General features: G+C 31.5%; 1 protein-coding gene and 1 long non-coding RNA gene across 3 annotated transcripts; both read left to right on the forward strand.

The window, feature by feature from the left end:
- Nucleotides 1-2,099: 2,099 nt before the first annotated feature.
- On the forward strand, nt 2,100-5,992 carry TBL34 (TRICHOME BIREFRINGENCE-LIKE 34). 2 transcript variants are annotated; one of them, XM_079021190.1, is made up of 6 exons: nt 2,101-2,228; nt 2,320-2,521; nt 3,149-3,326; nt 3,631-3,827; nt 4,009-4,167; nt 5,456-5,992. In XM_079021190.1, exons 2-6 carry the CDS (start codon nt 2,328-2,330, stop codon nt 5,802-5,804), a joined length of 1,077 nt encoding a protein of 358 aa, XP_078877316.1. In that variant the 5' UTR covers nt 2,101-2,228; nt 2,320-2,327; the 3' UTR covers nt 5,805-5,992. The 2 variants fall into 2 exon arrangements, with proteins under 2 accessions (XP_078877315.1, XP_078877316.1); XM_079021189.1 differs by having other exon boundaries at nt 2,100-2,521.
- Nucleotides 5,993-9,390: 3,398 nt separating this feature from the next.
- Nucleotides 9,391-11,109, forward strand: LOC145073753 (uncharacterized). Its single transcript, XR_013691526.1, has 2 exons — nt 9,391-9,771; nt 10,802-11,109. It is a non-coding gene; the product is annotated as an uncharacterized LOC145073753 (long non-coding RNA).
- The last annotated feature ends 9,813 nt before the right edge of the window (nt 11,110-20,922 follow it).

Here is a 20,922-nt window from a genome sequence, read left to right on the forward strand (position 1 = left end):
GGATTATTTTCTCATTGATTATACATGTTATACAATTTTTGGTTATTGGTTTTGGTGCAATTAGCAAGTCCGTATATTTTCCCAAACGAATATAGTTTTTTATTTATCATTTGCTAATGCGTTATTGGATTCTAAACTACAATTAGATTTGTTTTCACAGAAGCTGATGCTTAAAAAAGTTTATGCTTAAAGAAGTTGATGCTTGAAGAACGGACAACAAAATTGAAAGTGTTTCTTAGCTACCTTATTCTTTTAAAATTTATTAGTGTATTTGTCAGATTTTGATGTTTTTTATCCCGATTTGAAAGTTTTTTAGTTTTATTCTTTAACAATAAATGTAATTCTTAGCAATTGTGACATGTATTCTATAAGAATTAATGTAATTTTTGTTTTAATTCTTCAATTGTCAGTGTTGGCATTCTCATAGAATATCATTCTAATAGAAATATATATCTTGAAATTCGTAGAGAATATGATTCTAACAGAATAAAATCGGGTTTAATTATAAAAATTATGTTATAATTAAAATTAAAGTAATTAAAAAAATTAGAATTTTAAAATCAATAGAGTAAATTATCCCAAAAAATATGGAATTTTCCTTTTTTTTTAATTTTATCTCAATTGTCTAAAATACCCTTTGAGTGAAATTTGATGATATTTTTCAATTATCTTTAATTTAATAATATATATTAATCACTTTCTTAAATTAAGTAAAATAATTGGCCCACATTTATGCATACAATAACACAATAATTACTTTAAATAGAATAGCCTAAACATATATATATATATATATATATATATATATATATATATATATATATATATATATATGTATAATATATATATATATATATATATATATATATATATATATATATATATATATATATATATATATATATATATATATAGAGAGAGAGAGAGAGAGTTAGGTTCAAATATTTTCACTATCTATTGTGTGCATGCATGATTAATTCTGGACTATTCATTTTAGTTATTTTAAGAAAGTAATTAATGCATATTAAATGCTGAAGATGAAATTAATATCTATTATATCTTCAACATGTAATATTCATTAATTAATTTCTTAAAATAACTAAAATGATTGGTTCAGAATCAATCATACATGCACATAATAGACAGTGAAAACAAATTAATCTAATCCTATATATATATATATATATATATATATATATATATATATATATATATATATATATATATATATATATATATATATATATATATATATATATATATATATAGGAGAGACTTGAAGGTAACGAATACTACTTGGACATACCAACAACTCTAAACGGCAACAACCTAACCATCAATTAGTAGTGTCTCTTTTTGCCACCCCACACCTCCAACACCAACAAACTAAAAAGTACTAGCGGGAATCAGTTTTTTTTTCACTAATTAATTATGGGAAAAGGTATAAATTGAAGTCATATATTTTGGTTAACATATTGAATCGATTAAGGTTTGAAATTTTGGTAGTTAAATAGTCATCCAAATTAAAGAATACCTAAGTTTGTCATATTTAATACAAAACACACAATGGTGACGTCAACAACCACCCGTGTTATAACTTACCCATCCTAACATTCACTATTTGATCTAAACTTATTATATCCAATTATCGATACTCATCTTATATTTCTATTTTAATACCTATATAACAAAACCATAAGCGAAAAATGTACCCTTTGGCTTTTGTTCAAGTAATCAAAACAATTAACCATTCACACGTTAGTCGATCCCGTAAATGGACTTTTTATATATATATATTTTTTTTCTGATGGCTGATCTGAACCAATTTAGTAGAATGCTTTAGTGACTAATTAATGTTTATACCTTGATTTTTTTTTGAAAAATATAATGAAATTTAATATTCTATATCAAACCTACCATAAGACTATTATAATTACTTTGACAAGGAGGTACTTGAGATACAAAGGTTTCCAACTTGGCCACTACTCCTAACACACCAATCAAAAGCTCACAAAAATTAAAAAAAATATATGAAATCCATTAAATCCCACCAACTATTAGAAACTTAAATATGGGAGAAAACGCTACATATATAGGAGCTGGAAATTGCATAGGAAAGAAAAAGATTTGCCAAACGGAATCAAGGATCGATAACTGCAATGGTGGCGAGAAACCAACATTTGGTTCCCATAACGTGGGGATCATCAACAAAGTTCAGTATACTTCAGGTTTTTGTTGCACTTCTTTTTGCTGTGTTTTTCATCGGAGCAGTTTATATGGCGGGAGAGTACGTCACATTTAACATGATTCCGGCGTCAGTTGATGATATGTTTTCAGGCGATTCATTGTCAGAGTGCAATTTATTTTCTGGGAAATGGGTGTTTGATAACACGTCTTACCCTCTTTACAAAGAGAAAGAATGCAAATTCATGTCGGATCAATTGGCCTGCAACAAGTTTGGAAGGGAGGATTTGAGCTATCAGAACTGGAGATGGCAACCTCACCATTGCGACCTTCCAAGGTCCTCTCTCTCTCTCTCTCTCTCTCTCTCTCTCTCTCTCTCTCCTAATAATCTAGGAGGCTAGTTTTGTAAATCGGGTACAGATTCTTACATTGAATTCATATTAAATTTTTAAAGATCTTTGTTAATTTACTACAAAAGATGGAAGGGGAACACACCTCCATGCTAGCCTCACTAACTCTGTCACTGGAGTTCAAATCGAAATTGGTCAAATAGTTGAAATTTAAAGTTGTTGCCTTGAACTCTTTTGCTGTCGGATTAATACAAATGGTTCATCGATAAACACAAGGTAGAAATGTAGAATCTTTTCACCTTTAGTTTATTAACCTTCAAATGTGTCCTGTTTTCACTGTAGAAGTGAGGTTAATTAACGCCAAAGTTAGATCAATTCTTTCTTTTGTAAATTATTAAAGTAGATATTATGGTCACCGCAGTTTGAGACTTTGAATTCATGAAACAAGATATGGTTCAATCAGGCAAGTAAACAGTATAGAACATTAATGTAAATAGTGAGCGTATATCAGCTGTTCCATGTTCAAGTATGGTCTAAAATGGTTTGATATGATCTTTCTAACTTTTTTTTGCTCTAGAAACTGCAACATGTTGATTTTGATGTTTTCATGTAAGGTTCAATGCAACAAGATTGTTGGAGAGGCTAAGGAATAAGAGGATGGTGTTTGTAGGGGATTCTTTAAATAGAGGCCAATGGGTTTCAATGGTTTGCCTTTTAGATTCATCCATCCAGGATCCAAACCTCAAATTCATGAACTACAATGGTTCTAATTTAATCTCCTTCAAAGCCGTGGTACGTAAGAAATTTAACATAATCTTTTTATATATTGCACTCGTCCAAAAAAGCTTTGCATGCATGTTGAATCATAATCAATATTATTCGTGTTTATTGATGATAAAGGAATGCCTCGGGTGAGAGGTTTGGAAAATCAAGCTAACATTGCTAATGTCTATTAACATTTATTTTCAGGAGGCTATTTTTTTTTTTGAAAGGCATCATTAATTAAAATTTGTGTAGTTACTCATGTATATTAGATTATTAGTTCTAAAAATTGTCAATATTCCTTAATTTTGTGTGAATATCGTATGAAATGAAGGGGTACAATGCATCGATCGAGTTCTATTGGGCACCATTGTTAGTCGAGTCTAACTCGGATGATCCAGTGAACCATAAGCTACCAGAAAGGATTGTTCGATCTCAATCTATTGAAAAACATGCTAGGTTTTGGACTGATGCTGATATACTGGTATTCAATTCATATCTTTGGTGGAGAAGACCCCATATCAAAGTCTTGTAAGTTATTATTCAATCTAGAATTTAATTCTAGGTCTATTAAATAGTTACTTTACATAAAGTCTTCAAGGTTGGAGAAAGAATAATAAGCGCTGTCCTTTAATTTACATACAATTAATTTAGATGTAGCTAACATATATATGTAACGTAAAGGCTGGATTTGAAATTTAATGTTTAATAGGTGGGGTTCGTTTGAAGATAAAAATGGGATATATAAGGAAGTGGAAATGCTTCGTAGCTATGAAATGGCTTTAAAGACATGGTCGGATTGGTTGGAGATTCAAGTTGATCGAGCCAAGACTCAGTTGTTCTTTATTAGCATGTCACCTACACATGAAAGGTAACAATTTAATCCAATTTTGTTCAACCTTTATCATCATTATATGCCATATACATATATTATGCGACTGGTCCTATGGTCCAACTATTTTAATCCAAAGAAACGTAAGGAGATGGAATCGATAACTGAAAACTATTTGTTCATGGTCAATATGACTGCTAATATATATATAAAATATATATATATATATATATATATATATATATATATATATATATATATATATATATATATATATATAAAGAGAGAGAGGATCGTGGGTGATGATTCTTTTTGAAAAATACGTAGAATATTATACTGTACATATTTTAAAAAATAATTTTAAAATACAAAATAAATGGAAAAATCTAAAAATTCTTTTTTTAAATATTATTTTCGGAACTTGAATTAACTAAAATAAATATAAAAAAATAAAAAAAATCCAGTTTTTTTTTTTTTTTTTTTTTTTTTTTTTTTTTTTTAAATACGTGAAATATTCTAATAGAATATTACACTGTACATATTCTAAAAAATAATTTTAAAATGCAAAATAAATTTAAAAATCCAAATTTTTTTTTAAATATTATTTTCGGAACTTGAATTAACTAAAAAAGATAAAAAAAAAAATGCGTCTCACGGTCTCATAAAATTAGACCGTCTCACATGAACCTAACCCTATATATATATATATATATATATATATATATATATATATATATATATATATATATATTAAGAAAACAACACCAAATGTGTATAAAAATAGACTAGTGGGATCTATTAATTGCAATTTCAAAGCAAGGTTTTTATTTAAGTTTAATGTATCTCCTTTCAATAAGAGTTTCATCTATGATAATTTTATATTTATAATGTGTTGTAGTTATGAATGTGTCTTTTAGTCGGAAAATTGAATCGGTTGGAACCGATTAGTGGTATTTTGTCCGGTTGCTGGTCATATCAATCCATCATTTTTGGTTTTTGATTCGTTTGATGCTAGTCCGGTTCTAGCCGGTTCCGACACACCTTCTTAGATATCACACTCTTTAGTAGAAACGAACTGGAACCGGTTGATATCGTTTAGTGGTATTTAGTTCGGTTCTCGGTTCTTGTTCACTTCTTAATTGGTTTTCGATTATTCTGAATCTGGTTCTTGTTCGATTTGGTTCCAAAATCGGTTACATCCTATTTGTAGTGAATAAAATATGATCTAGAAGTGAGAAAGAAAGTTGATATGGAGTTATCTTAAAAAACAATTATTCCTTATTTATGTGACCATAATGCAACCCTTCAATCTTTTTCATGATTATAGGGCCGAGGAGTGGGGTGCATCCAATGACCAAAATTGTTACAACGAGACAAATTTGATTACAAAAGAAGGATATGTAGGTAGCGGTACAGATCCTAAAATGATGAAAATAGTTGAAAATTCCATTGATGAATTGAAAAGTAGAGGTTTGAAAGTTGAAATCATCAACATAACTCAACTTTCAGAATACAGGAAAGAAGGACACCCATCAACTTATAGAAAACAATGGGAGACACTTAGTGAAGAACAATTATCAAACCCTAGTAGCTATTCAGATTGTATACATTGGTGTCTTCCTGGTGTGCCTGATGTGTGGAATGAGCTTCTTTATGCTTATATATTTCGACAATAAAAAAATCTCAAAGATTGTCATCAAGCCTCCACTTGTTTGAATGTTAACTTACAATTTTTTGGAAGTGTAAAAGTTTATATATTGCCAAAGTATATACGACTTATACTAATGACTACAATGTGGTTGCTAGTATAAAAGTGTACAAAACATATCATATGCGGGAGATCAAATGGTAATTTTTTTAACAAGTAGAATACAATTAGATCCTGTCTATTGTATAAATTACAAGTATTTGATCATTAGCAATTACAATCCATCTATTTTATTATAGCACATGTAGTTGTAAATAGGTAACCGCTCTCACTTCCATTACTATTTTTTTTTTACTTCCATTACTATTTACTGGGCGTATGCCCGCGTGTTGCGCAGAAACATCTATATAGCTGAAATATTACCAATATATGTTTTTTTAAATATAACAATTATGTGGTTATTAAATTTGATATAATAATTTGTATACTAAATTGATATAATATATTGATTAATTTGAATTATATGATAATATATACATCTATTAAAACCGCGTAATCTCAATCTTTTGAATGGCCTCTACCCGTGGATTATTCATGAATAAAATTAAATATAATATATGGTTTAATGTTATTTATAGTTGTTGTTATTGTTAATTATTATTATTTTTTTAAATTTATTTGATTAACGTTTTAATTTCTATCATTGTAATTATTTAAAACATCAAACAATTTTTTTTAAATGTAACAATATAATCATTTATATAGAGTTATTTTTAACTATTATTATTGTAAGTTATTTTAAGCTACTTATTTGAAACCTTTTAACGATTATAAGAATATCTTTAGAAAATATTTTAGTTAAATTGATACTACAATTTAGTTTTTGCATTTAGCACTACAAATTTTCATGTTTTACTATTCACAAAATATTCTTTGAGTTTTTAAGTGGAACTGAAATTTATATTGAAGTTGACTTTGTAATGTTATATTTAAATTAACAATTTAAGTATTTTGTCCAAACTGTTCAAAAGTTGTAGCTTTAAATTGAGAATGATTTACATATAACACACTACTAGAAAACAAAGGGTTTTGCCACAGAAAAATAGCTACGGAAAATTTCCGTAGGTAATTACCTACACAATACCTACGTAATACCTACGGAATGAGAAACCCTAATTTAGTAACGGAATCGCTACAAAATAGCTATGGAATAGTTACAGACTAAAATCCGTAGGTATTCCGTTAGTAATTAGCTACACAATTGCTACGGAATAACGACGGAACTAAATCTGTAGAGATTCTGTAGGTAATTCGCTACAGATTAGCTACGGACTATCGACGGAAGAGATTGACTACAAAATACCTACAAATTACCTACAATCTTTTTTTATTTTTCTATTTTTCAAGGATCAAATGTCGTTTTTTTCGTTCTATTTTTTTCACAACTTAATTATACTTTGATTGCTTTGTTTTGACCGATTTATACATAACATAAACTTACATACAAACGTATGCCTCGTTAGAAACCATTACTCATTTAGAAGTTTTTCTTTTTAAATCAAAGTTATTTTCTAAACATAAATAGAAATAAATACACACATTTACATACACACCATATGTATGTATTATGTTTAGTATATCATGTATTTGTTTAATGATGTTAATTGTGGCTTAAGGACAAATATCGATAGTTTTTTGTTTATTTTGTATATAGTAATGGTTTCTAATGATGCATACGTTTGTTTGTAAGTTTATGTTATGTATAAATTGGTTAAAACAAAGCAATCAAAGTATAATTAAGTTCTGAAAAAAACGAAACGAAAAAAATTACATTTTACCTTTGAAAATTGAAAAATAAAAAAATACCGTAGGTAATCTATAGGTAAATACCTACATATTACCTACAGATTACCTTTATCTGTAGGCAATCCGTAGGTATTTACCTACAGATTACCTACGGTCTTTTTTTATTTTTCTATTTTTCAAGTATCAAATGTCGTTTTTTTCGTTTTATTTTTTTCACAACTTAATTATACTTTGATTGCTTTGTTTTGACCGATTTATACGTAACATAAACCTACATACAAAAGTATGCCTAGTTAGAAACCATTAGTATATACAAAACAAACAAAAAGCTATCTAAATTCATATTTAGTTTTTCTAATGATGCATACGTTTGTTTGTAAATTTATGTTATGTTTAAATTGGTTAAAACAAAGCAATCAAAGTATAATTAAGTTGTGAAAAAAACGAATCGGAAAAAATGACATTTGACCTTTGAAAATTGAAAAAATTGGAAAAATAAAAAAAATACCGTAGGTAATCTGTAGGTAAATACCTACGGTTTACCTACAGATTACCTTTATCTGTAGGCAATCCGTAGGTATTTACCTACAGATTTCCTACGGTCTTTTTTATTTTTTTATTTTTCAAGTATCAAATGTCGTTTTTTTCGTTTTATTTTTTTCACAACTTAATTATACTTTGATTGCTTTGTTTTGACCGATTTATACATAACATAAACCTACATACAAACGTATGCCTAGTTAGAAACCATTACTTTATACAGAACAAACAAAAAGCTATCTAAATTCATATTTAGATTTTCTAATGATGCATACGTTTGTTTGTAAGTTTATGTTATGTATAAATTGGTTAAAACAAAGCAATCAAAGTATAATTAAGTTGTGAAAAAAATTAAACGAAAAAAACGACATTTGATACTTGAAAAATAGAAAAATAAAAAAGACCGTAGGTAACCTGTAGGTAAATACCTACGGATTGCCTACAGATAAAGGTAATCTGTAGGTAATCCGTTGGTATTTACCTACAGATTACCTACGGTATTTTTTTATTTTTTAATTTTCAAAGGTCAAATGTCATTTTTTTCGTTTCATTTTTTTCACAACTTAATTATACTTTGATTGCTTTGTTTTAACCAATTTATACATAACATAAACTTACAAAGAGACGTATGCATCATTAGAAAAACTAAATATGAATTTAGATAGCTTTTTGTTTGTTCTGTATATAGTATATCACGTATTTGTGTAATGAGGTTAATTGTGGGTCAAGAACCAACATAAATAGCTTTTTGAATCATATATAGTAATGAGTTCTAATGATTCATATTCTTCTAGATACGTTTATATGGTGTATAACTTTGTGAAAACAAAGCAATCAAAGTATAATGATGTGAAAAAAATGAAACGAAAAAAAACAATTTATACCTTAAAAAATAGAAAATAAAAAAACGTAGGTAATCCGTAGGTAAATACCTACATATTACCTACGAATAGCCTTTATCCGTAGGTAAACCGTAGGTATTTAACTGCGGATTACCTACAGTTTTTTTTTATTTTTTTATTTTTTTATTTTCTGTTTTGCAATTTTCTTTCGTTTTTTATTTATTTAGATGTGTGTGGATATTTATGGTGTTATACTTCCCTCTACAAGGCTGATATTATTTTACATTTAAATTTTACTTATTTTAATTATAGTAGTCATATTCTTATATTGTAATTTAATACGTCTAATATTAGGTACGCATTGCACTTATAAACAAATCAAAATATGATAAAAGATACAAAACACAATTCAAAAAAAGGCCCCATAATGCATTAACTATTTGGAATTTAAAAAAAAAGCCCGCTATTTGAAAATTTGAGAAAATGAAAAAGAAACCAATTTTTCAATTCCCTCCACATCTCATCACACAGAGATCGGTTCCTGAGACAAAAACCTAGCCTTACACCGGCGATTCCCCACCCTTGTTGCTTAACACTTCTTCCGATCCACCGTTCCTAACCTCCGGTTGTTGCGGTTGCTGTTGCTGTCGCTGTCGCACACCACCACCGACCTCCTCATACCGCCACTGTCCCTGCCTCCGGCTGTCACTATCGCACACCACCACTGACTCTGCTGCATACCGCCACCGTCTCTGCCGCATACCGCCACCGTCACTGCCCCAACACCACCATCAAGGACACCTGCGGGTACGTATTATGATTTCAGTTTGCTCAAACTTTTGCAAAACTTCAATTTTTCAGCGTATTCTTAACTTGATTTAAGGAATGAATTATTGACTTTTAATTGGATTGTTTAATAGACAACATACAACAACATACAGTTACATGGAAACACTCAAACACACAAATTCGATTAATCTAGAAGCTGATGTGTATTTCACTAGCCATAGAAGTATATTAACACAAAAAAAAAAAATTATAGACAAAAAAAGACCGAATTGTCCCTGTCCCAAATTGACTTGAATACAAGAGTTCATTATGTGGCCTTTCTTCCTGTGATTTCAATTGTGCTTTCCATACTTGTAACCTGTCAATTTCTATGCTTTCCCTGCCTCGCTTGTTGCTTAGAATCATCTAGTAAAGTAGGAGGAGTTCCATCAAACACCTGTTTGGTCTCCATGTTTCTAGTGCTTAAAACAACAATATATATTTCACTTGATAATAAGATTTAAAATTTTAACTAGCCATTCAAAACAACACAATATATTTCACAAAGCTTTTACCAAAAAATGTGATCAAACAACCGTCCAAATAGAAAACCAAACAACAATTCGAATAAAAAAATATAGAACTAGCTTTTAAAAAAAACTAGGAATTTTAATAACATTCAACTCAAATATATGAACCGGTGACATTATATTGCAATGTGCCTTGAGAACTAGCATTGGTAAGAGTCAAATCATTTGCAGACTTGGCTGCTAAAGGTACTGTTGAATTACTTATGGCTTTAGCTAGAGACTTTCCAGGTGGATTAGGCTGTGGGGAAACACTTGTTTATCCATGTATGTTTCTTTTCTCTTTCTTTTTTAAAATACAATGGTATAATGGATAAAAATATAGTATGTTATTATATGCATATTAAAAGTTATTATTATGAATGTTAAAAACAATGTACATTTTTATTAGCAGTAGTGTGTTTTTATATTGAATTAAAAGTATCATGGTTTAAAGTTGAATTACATTTACTAACTGAATGTGTTTGTCTTGCTATATTTAGATAATGAGTTGCGACAAAAAATGTCAAACATGGAACAAGCCATGGAAGAAAAGCAAAGTGAAATGAATTTGCAAATGCGAAATGAAATGGAATTGCAAGTGCAACGACAATTGGCGGCCTTTATGAAACAAATTAATCCGTCCGGTAATCCACAAAGTAGTTCTTAGTTTTTGTTTTAGAACACTAAATTAATGTTATGTTATTGACTAGTTCTTATTTTTTGTAATGGTATTTTGAGTATTTGAATGTATGAATGACATGTTAGTGACTATTTTAATGGTAATGAATGTAATGGTATTTGACTATTATTTTAATTATTTATTTGGTTTTTTTAGCAGAAAATTTGGATATTTTTTAAATTATAAATTTAACATAGCAATAGATTTTTGATTGAATTGTAGGAAATAAATATTTTGTAGGAATTATAAATTTAATATAGCAATAAAAACTGGTAAAAAATTCATAGAAAATCTGTAGGAAATAAATATTCAGTAGGTATTCGGTAGGAAATAAAATCCAATAAAATCTGTAGGTATTCCGTAGGAAAAGATGTTGGTAGGTAATCTGTAGGTAAAATAGGTGGTAGGTATTCTGTAGGAAATCAGTTGGTAGTTATTCGGTAGGAAAATGTGTTGGTAGGTAATCTGTAGGTAAAGTAGTTGGTAGGTATTCTGTAGGAAAATCATTTTGTAGGTATTCCGTTGGAAAATATTCCGTATGTATTTTGTAGGAGTTTCGTAGCTAAATAACCCGTAGGTAATCTGTAGCTATTCCGTAGTTAACGTGTTCCGTAGGTATTCCGTAGTTAAATTTGTAACAGAATATTCCGTAGGAAATGCGTAGGAACATTTGTAGCTAATTTGTAGGAAAAAATTACCCACGAGGGTTTTTCCTACAACCCGTTTTTTGTAGGAAATTTGTAGGTAATGCCTTGTTCCTACGGATTTACTACCGATTCTGCTGTAGGTAATTACTTAATTTTCTAGTAGTGACAACATATTAAATCTAATAAATTAAGTATAATATGTTAAAAGTTAAAGACAAAACTTTCTAAGTAGAAGTAAAAAGATTATTTTAATATTGAAATTTAGTTTATTTATGATTACACTTTAGGTTTGATACTTATTTAACTTTATTAGCCAACTTATAATCATTATTAGAAAGACACTACAATTTATCACTTTTAACTATTTACAAAATATTCTTTAGGTTGGTTAAGTTGAACTAAAATTTATATTTAAGTTGATCTTGTAAGGCTATATTTAAAATAATAATTTAAGTGTTTTATACAAATTGTTCAAAAGTTGTAGCTTTAAAATGATAATGGTTTACATACAACAACATATTAGACCTAATAAATTAAGTATAATATGTTAAATGTTAAAAAAGTAACTTTATAAGTAGAAGAAAATATATTTTTTTAATATTGAAATTTAGTTTATATATGATTACACTTTAGGTTTTATATTTATTTAAGCTTATTAACCAACTTATAATCATTATTAGAAAGAAATTGAAAAGTCATGGGAGTTTCAAATGAATGTGGTTAAAGGAAAATGAATGGGAGTTTCAAATGCATGAGATTCAAGAAAAAATGCTAGCTTTATAAGTATATAATGATTTCTTCAGCTAAACTCCCTTAATTACCTACCTTCACTAGCTAATTAACTAAGTAGTGAACTTGATAAGTTGTCTACTTAACGACCATCAGTAGCTCCTTTATTGTGTGATACATCAATTGAATCCTTCTATGCATTATCTCCTTAAACTTCTTAAGAAAAACCAAATTAATTACCATATAGAAACCTCCACATTTTTTGAGTGTGTCCTCTCTTTCTTTATCCTCCAGTTGTAAAATAACCCATTAGTATGGTCATATGATCATTTTGTAATGTTAATTATATGTAAGGTACAGTTATATATTGTACCATAATTTTCTAGAATAACATTTTAGTCCCTTGATGTTAGTGCATATGATGTAATGGATATGACATTAGTTTATGACTAGATAGACTAAATATGTGTGTTGACTTTCATATAAGGTGTTAAACTGATTTATTAATCACATAATTATGAAAGGAACGCATGAGGGAATTTCTAAGGGTTCATCTCATTCAAAATAAATATTTTCTATATAAACACCATAAGCTTGTATGCAAAATTCATCTATCAGGATCATTGCTAGAAACTGGACTTTTAGCAAAGGATTAAAACCCTAGCTAAATCAGCAACAAATTAGTGACAAAAACTATATTAAGTGATAAATAATAAAAAAAAAATTTAGAGAGATATTAATGATGGTTTAGCAAGGAGTTAGTGACTATAGTAACCCCTTGCTAATTTCTTCTCGAAAATAAACCATATGTTAGTCGTTATTGTAATTTCTCGCTTGCCATTTTCATTCCACCCCGATGCCTCCCTCCCAAATAGCTATATTCTTAACCTAATTTCATTTAGTACCCCACCCTGAACAATGACTTAAGCCTTCCCCAACACCATCATCGTCGATTCCATCCGCCCATGCCCCCATTGTTGTTGATTCTGACCACCTCTACATCCATTATCGTTGATTCTGATCTCTGCGTAGACACATTCATTTTTTTTTCTCTTATTTTGTGTCTTTTATTAATACATGGTTTTCCCTCTTTCTGTTTCTAGATTATAACTAGATATGATTTGAGATTTTCAACAATTTTTAAGGGAGTGAGAGTTTTGCTCTCCAGTTACTATAAAAAGTCACGATCCAAAAAGCTGAATGATGGAATCGGTAATTTTTTTTGATAATTTTAGAAGTTTTTTATGTTCTAATTGTTTGATATTAAGTTTTTTGGTCAAATATTTGGAACTTTATCGCTTATTTTTGATGTTTGGTCAAGTAATTCTAGGTTTTTGTTAATGTTTTCTGTAGGAAGACACTTAATCTACAAAAAATATTTTATGCTTCCACTAATATATATTCTTAGATAGTATGTTCAAAACCTTTCAATGGTATCAAATCCTTAGTTCATAGTTATTTTTGCTAATTTATCCAAATTGATTTGAGTTCAATCTTGTTTGCTATTTGGGTTTTTTGAAATTATCGTTTACGGTGTGATATTATGATTTTTGTTCTCTTATGGCCATTTCCATTAACTTGTGCCCTAAGCTAGGGTTTAATGAGCATAACCCTAAAACCTAAATCAAAAGGAAAATTGGAGCATCAATTGGGCGCATCGCACTTATGGTGATTTGGATCATTTAAAACCGTAACTTGCTCAACAATTTTCCTAACTTGTTTTTCAATAAACCAAACATGAAGATTTTTCAAATTTTGGATATACCTCTTATTTAAATATTATTTATAATACTGATTATAAATTTGAGTATTAATTTGTATTAAACACTAACATTGTGTCATTGCATGTTTAATTTGAATTAATAAACACATAAATTTAATTGGTTTAAAACTTATATATATATATATATATATATATATATATATATATATATATAGATAGATAGATAGATAGATAGATAGATATAGTATCTATGTGTATAACTGATGCACCTCCTAGTTCACCTTCCATTATCTGTGAGAATTGGCGACTTCTTCACTATTAAGTTAACCTGGAGACAACAAACAACTCATAAGCTAATTGGCCGGGAGGAGATCCCAGACAAACACTATGATGATAACGTTAAAAAAAAGACTCTAAGAGTATGATGATAGTCGAGTAAAGGTTAATAGAACAATGTGTTTGTTTACATACCTTGTAAACTGATTTTCGTCGCTTATTATAAACGATATTTAGGAGGCTATGACCTATTCTTGTACCGATCGGGTTTTCTATCTTGTCGTATTAATGGTCGTATGCCCGAAGGTTCACTTATTTGTACTCGTTATCCGTTTGAAAATTGTTTGTCATTGACAGTTGTTTGTCATTGATCAAAGGATCTATCAGTCACATATTACAATATAAGCTGTTTTCTTAGAGTCCTAATGTACTATAACATTGTTGTGACGTTAATTTGTATCTTAGTCGTTATTTGATGTGGTTCGATACTTGCACATAGTTCAGTATATACTTGGTTCATCATTGCCTATAACTCTCTCTTCAACTCTTTTCCATTTAAGGAGGCTATAGTATGTAACTGCCACTTTGTCTTCTCCATAAGTATGGTTTTTCTTAGTTCCCTATAAATACCCCCTTGGGTGGTTATGTTTCTTCACTGCCTGTAATTTTTTTCTTCCTATTGCTTTTCACTCTTTCTTCTTCATTTTATCTTCCCATGGCTAGAAAATACATTTCGAGCATTCGTACCATGAAATCCAAACTTACCCCTAAAATCCTTTCTTCTATCATGAAGAAATACCACATTGCCCCTAAATTCAACCCACTGTTGCATGAAGATAGTAGTGCCATTGTTGATGCTCTAAAAGGTTTTTTTTTGGTGTTACCATTAAGAACGGTGGATGACCTATGTTTCACACGGCATACGATTCCATGGATAGTTTCATTCGAGATCGTGATGGAGGACATAGCTTACGATCATTGGCTTTGATCATTCCACTAGGCATTTGATTAGGACATTGCACAATGATCTGAACACTTTGTTGCATCTCTTCGATACAAATACAATAACAATCATAGCGATCTCCTCTAGTACCTACTGGTACGTCAGGATCCGATTGGTCATGAACATGGTAAGGTGCTTCTCTTTGCGAATCCTAACATACCCCTAGTTGGGATGGGTAGGCCCACCATTTCACTTTCACTTAGGCCCGGGCCAAGTCAGTGTGGAGACCCTGTCAGTCCCCCTAAAAAAAACTGTACATGAGAGTTTCCCTTCATACGGATCGAATCATTCTCAAATGCCCCGAGAGGCATCCTTTCCTTGTTTGTTGGGTTGGTTCACGCGCGTGCAAACGAGCACCGACCGCAACAGCAGGAAACTGCTTCACACTGGTCCATCTCGTCCATCGGCTAAGTTCCAATTCTATGTTGATAAGAAAAAAAATCCCCCAAGAAGAGGACTATCAACTATTCCAAAAGAAAGGGGCAATTAAAATGCTTCATAGATAACCCCCTATGTTTCTTCTCGTCTAACTCACCGGGAGTCTTTACCTTTTCAAACCACCCTTACTAGCTAATAGGGCTTACTAAAAAAACAATTTTCCCTCTTCCTGGTAATGAATTAAGCGATAGCGAGGGGGTTCGGTTCCATAGCGATTTCGTCTGATTTTGGAACTTAGATTCCTAGGGACAAAGAAAGTGACTTCGGACTTTTGAATTCTCATAACCTCCTTCGAATTCAAGAACTTGAGAGGATCTCAGGTGGAGACATTTCTTTTGCCCCTTTAAAAAAGAAACAAATGAAATGCGGGCAGGGTGGAGCTCGGCATAGGGTTCGAGAATAGGGTAGGGTCCAGTTCTTAAGATTCAGATAATAAAAATGTTCCAAACCTTTATGCATTCACCTCCATACAAGTGTTGCGTACAAGTTCCAACCAGGATGATCGGGAAAGATCAAACCAATTTGAACCGCTCACATCCAGTAGTAGTAGCGTAAAGGCTGTAAGTCGGGGGGTGTCCATAACATAAAGCTATTACTTTTAGAGCATCGAAAATCGACCTATGGAAGTCGGGGCTAGCCCGTCCCTATGGGCAACATAACAGTGTCCTGAAGGAGGAGTTTAGAGGCCTTATAGTAGCATAAACTTCTTTTTATTTCTAGGTCATGCGAAGGGGGCCAGTCCAAGATCATACTGTTCCTCTACAAAGACAACAGACGCTCTCAACGACTAGGCGTCACTCTCTTTCTGAGTTATTCTAGCTTCTTCATGATTTCGTGCCGCGGTGAACAAACATTCAGTCAAGTTTGCGATTGCCGGCATTTGATTTATTGATGATGGAATTGGATGATTATCATCTTCATATTTCTCAAGTTACCCCCAACAGGTTTCGAAGATCATTTATTTCGTGATGTTATGCTCTACTCTAAATGTGGCACCTTCCATTAATCTATTATGTCACTTCTATGTGACTATGTCTAACGGTGATTAGGTGTCCTTCTCCATTTTTCCATGGTTTGGTAGAGATATGCGATGCCCTTTCCCACCTTCATAAAGTATTACAAAGAATAATTTTTCATTGTTCATGCTTCTACTTTCCCTGGATGGATGTTTTATGGTGATCCTATTGATAGATCTGATGATTCCTCTCCCAAATTGCCTGACGAAGAACAAAGTATTGTGAGTTGTTTATCAAATAATTTTGTCATGTGGGTTGATCTTGAGGAAATAATGTTAGGTATGGCGGGAATCAGAGCTTATTATAAAAAATTAGGGAAAAGCCTATGGAAACCATAGCGGGTTGTGAGGTTACTCTATTAGACTGGTTACACAAGCAACGTTTGGCAAGTTCTTCATTGGTCACAAAGGATGCGACCATCGCTAATTCCCCCTCTTAATCAGAATATAGTTTGGATTCTGCTTTCAATTCCTTTGGTATGAATACCACTGTGACTGTGGTACCTTCTCCTATTAAGTGGATTGTGAAAGCGGAGTTTGACAACGGAAAACCCCATATTCTTCAGTCCAATTCGTGTTAAAGGGATCTTCCTGCAAAAGAAAAAATGTAGCAGAGAAAACTCTTTCTTTGGAAGGGGTTATGAGCCGTCCTGACAAACCGATTGAACTCTCTTCTCCTAAACAGATAAGTACTACTCGATGTAGTGAAACAAAAATTCATAGTATGTCATCTCTTATCAGTCATCCTTCGTCTAAATCCATGAATCCAGAACCTTCTTTGGAACCATCTACAACAACTACTCTCCATGAGTGTCCAGTAATTATTGATCCTAAATTGAAGAATACTGAAGAAACATTGGCTTCTTCCGATACTGAAATTCCGATCCCTGATATTTCTCTTTCTTCTACCTTGGGGGAGAATCCTGTTATTAAATCTCTCGAATCACCATAAAAAAGTCAAACTCCAACCACTTTATCTTCGACTGTTGTCTTTGAATAGAAACTTTTTGGGGATGGAATTGGGATCTTTGAAGCATCGAAGACTTAGTATTCGGTTGTGAATACCAGACCTCTAATTTTGGATTCAAGTGTTCCAACTAGTTTAAGTGTTCATCCTTTTGATATTCTTGATGCTGACACCTTTTTCGGTGATGACTCTCAGGTTGAACCATCTGTTGATGTCTTATAGAAGAATCCATAACGAACTTGTATGTTTTTGATATTATGCTTTACTCTTTTTTCCCTTTTGGTGTATATTTTTCTTGACATATAGTTGCTTCTTCTGTTCTCATTCCAGTTATTCCCTCTTTTAGTAAGGAGGCTCCATTGCCTAGGCTTGTTGCTTTCTCCTCTTCATTTCCTGAACTTCAGTGCCCTTTTACCATGACCTCTATTCCTAAAGGTGTTAAACTTGTGGATGCTTCTAATGAAGAGATTCTTGATAGGGCTCGTTCCTATTTGATGGAAGGGATCCACCTACTAAACGAGGTTTCTTGTCGTACTCGTCAGCAAGCCATCATACTTTTTGGGAAACAACTGGTTTGAGGAAGATTTTTAGGCATTGAAGGGGATGCATGTTCTTCATGAGAATATAGATGTAGAAAGGATCTTCATGAATAGGTGCATTGTTTGTCAGAGAGGAACATGTGGTTTGGTGAAGACCTATGTGAGAATCTTCGCTGCTAGGAGGAGTTAAAGAAGTTGAAACAAGATCTTCAGATCAAAGTTGATGACACAATTGGGATCGGTTGGGGTTGATCCAAGAGTTGGAAGAGAAAAACAACAATTTTAATCTTTGAAGCTTCAATATACCAAAAAGGTTTCACAGCTGGAGATCATGTGCTCAGGTAAGGATGTAAGCATTAAATTGCTCGAGGATGAGTTGTCAAAAGTCAAAACTGGTGTGTCTAAGAAGGATGCCCAAATTGCATCTCTAGGCGAACTTCAAACCTCTACTAAGCAAGATGTGCTTCATTATATGATGATATCAGAGCGAAGCATCTCATACTTGCAATGGTTTTTGAAAGAAGGTATCCCTTCTTTTGTTTGTTCCTTGTTGAATTCATGCGATTTTCACAACATTAATGTTGGGCTTCAGACTGCACTAATCCAATTGTGGCTACATCAAGCTTAAGTCGAGATGAAGGAAAAGTACCCCGATGTATTGGATGGGAAAAATGTTATCTATTCCTATCCTGACGCCCAATGTCGTATCCTGGATCGCTTCTCCGACATGGTTTCTTATAAGTAGTCATTGTTTGAGCTCTTGGAGGGAGTTAAAGTGGAAATCAATGTGCTAAAGGAGAAATTAGCATCTTTGGATCCCCTTTCCAAGTGTAATGGTGCAAGTAGCAGTGTTTGATTTGTATTTGTTGGCTCCTAGTTTGGAGACTTTTTGTTTTTATGGTTGAACCGAAGTGTTTATTGGATAATATTTTGTTAAATTTGCTAACTTGCAATCTTGAAATATTTGTAATCATGGTGCATATTTTGAAATTTCTTTCTAAATTGTATTGGGTGTTAGTTTAACTTAACTTTTAGTTTATGTTTATTAACAAAGATATAACTGAATCGTGATTTAGAAAAATATGGTAAATTACTTAGAGTTATACTTAATGGAAATAGGCTCGAACCATGATTTGGTGGATCATTATGGCCGAACCATAAGCTATAAATACTTATGGTTCATACTTAATGAAAATAATGTCGAAGCATGATTTGGTGGATCATGATGACCGAAACATATGTTACAAAGAATTATGGTGCATACTTAATGAAAATAGGTTTGAACCATGATTTGGTGGACCGTGGTGATCGCACCATAAGCTACAAAGAATTATGGTTCATACTTAATGAAAATAGGGTCAGACCATGACTTTGTGGATCATGGTGACCGAACAATAAGTTACAAAGACTTATGGTGTATACTTAATGAAAATAGGGTTGAACATGATCCGATGGATCATGCTGACCGAACCATAAGCTACACAAACTTATGGTTCATGCTTAATGAAAATAAGGTCGAACCATGATTTGGTGGATCACGGTGACCGAAGCATGAGTTACAAAGACTTATGGTTGAAAATAAGGTTGAACCATGATTTGATGGATCATGGTGATCGAACCTTAAGTTACATATACTTACAGTTCATGCTTAATGAAAATAAGGCCGAACCATGATTTGGTGGATCATAGTGATCAAACCATAAGTTACAATGACTTATGGTTCATTCTTACTGAAAATAAGGTCAAACCATGATTTGGTGGATCATATTGACCGAACCATAATTTACAATGACTTATGGTTCATGCTGAATGAAAATAAGGTTGAACCATGATTTGGTAGATCATGGTGACGGGACCTTAAGTGACACAGACTTACGGTTCATGCTTAATGAAAATAAGGTTGAACCATGATTCGGTGGATCATGGTGACCGAACCATAAGTTACAAAAACTTATGGTTCATACTTAATGAAAATAAGGCCGAACCATGATTTGTTGGATCATGGTGACATGACCCTAAGTTATACAGAATTATGGTTCATTATGAATGAAAATAAGGTCAAACCATGATTTGGTGGATCATGGTGACCGAACAATAAGTTACAAAGACTTATGATTGATGCTTATTGAAAATAAGGTCAAACCATGATTTGGTGGATCATGGTGATCAAACTATAAGTTACAAAGACTTATAGTGCATACCTAATGTTAAGGTCGAACCATGATTTAGTGGATTATGGTGGCCGAACGATAAGCTATAAAGACTTATGGTTCATACTTAATGAAAATAAGGTCGAACCACGATATGGTGGATCATGGTGACAGAACCGTAAGTTACAAAGATTTATGTGGCATACTTGTAACGAACCAACAATTTGTCTGTTAACAATGTTAGTTTTCCGTTACTCGAATATCTATTCTAGTAAAACGAATTCATTTTTTATTATTATGAAATAAAATAAATAAATATAAAAGGATTTTAAGTAATATATTAAAGAGTTAATAATATATATATATATATATATATAGGGTAAAGTGAATATACCTAACAACCTTATATAAGCTTAGGTACCTAACCACATTATACTACGTCGTTTTACATTATA

This window comes from Lactuca serriola, chromosome 9, assembly GCF_051521515.1.
Source record: "Lactuca serriola cultivar US96UC23 chromosome 9, Lser_US96UC23_V15, whole genome shotgun sequence".
Classification (NCBI taxonomy): Eukaryota; Viridiplantae; Streptophyta; class Magnoliopsida; order Asterales; family Asteraceae; genus Lactuca; species Lactuca serriola.

Coding starts and splice junctions, on each gene's coding strand:
- TBL34 (XM_079021189.1), top strand. CDS start 2,160: ATGGTGGCGAGAAACCAACATTTGGTTCCCATAACGTGGGGATCATCA. Junction 3,327..3,630: donor TAATCTCCTTCAAAGCCGTG/GTACGTAAGAAA, acceptor TATGAAATGAAG/GGGTACAATGCATCGATCGA. Junction 3,828..4,008: donor AGACCCCATATCAAAGTCTT/GTAAGTTATTAT, acceptor AATGTTTAATAG/GTGGGGTTCGTTTGAAGATA.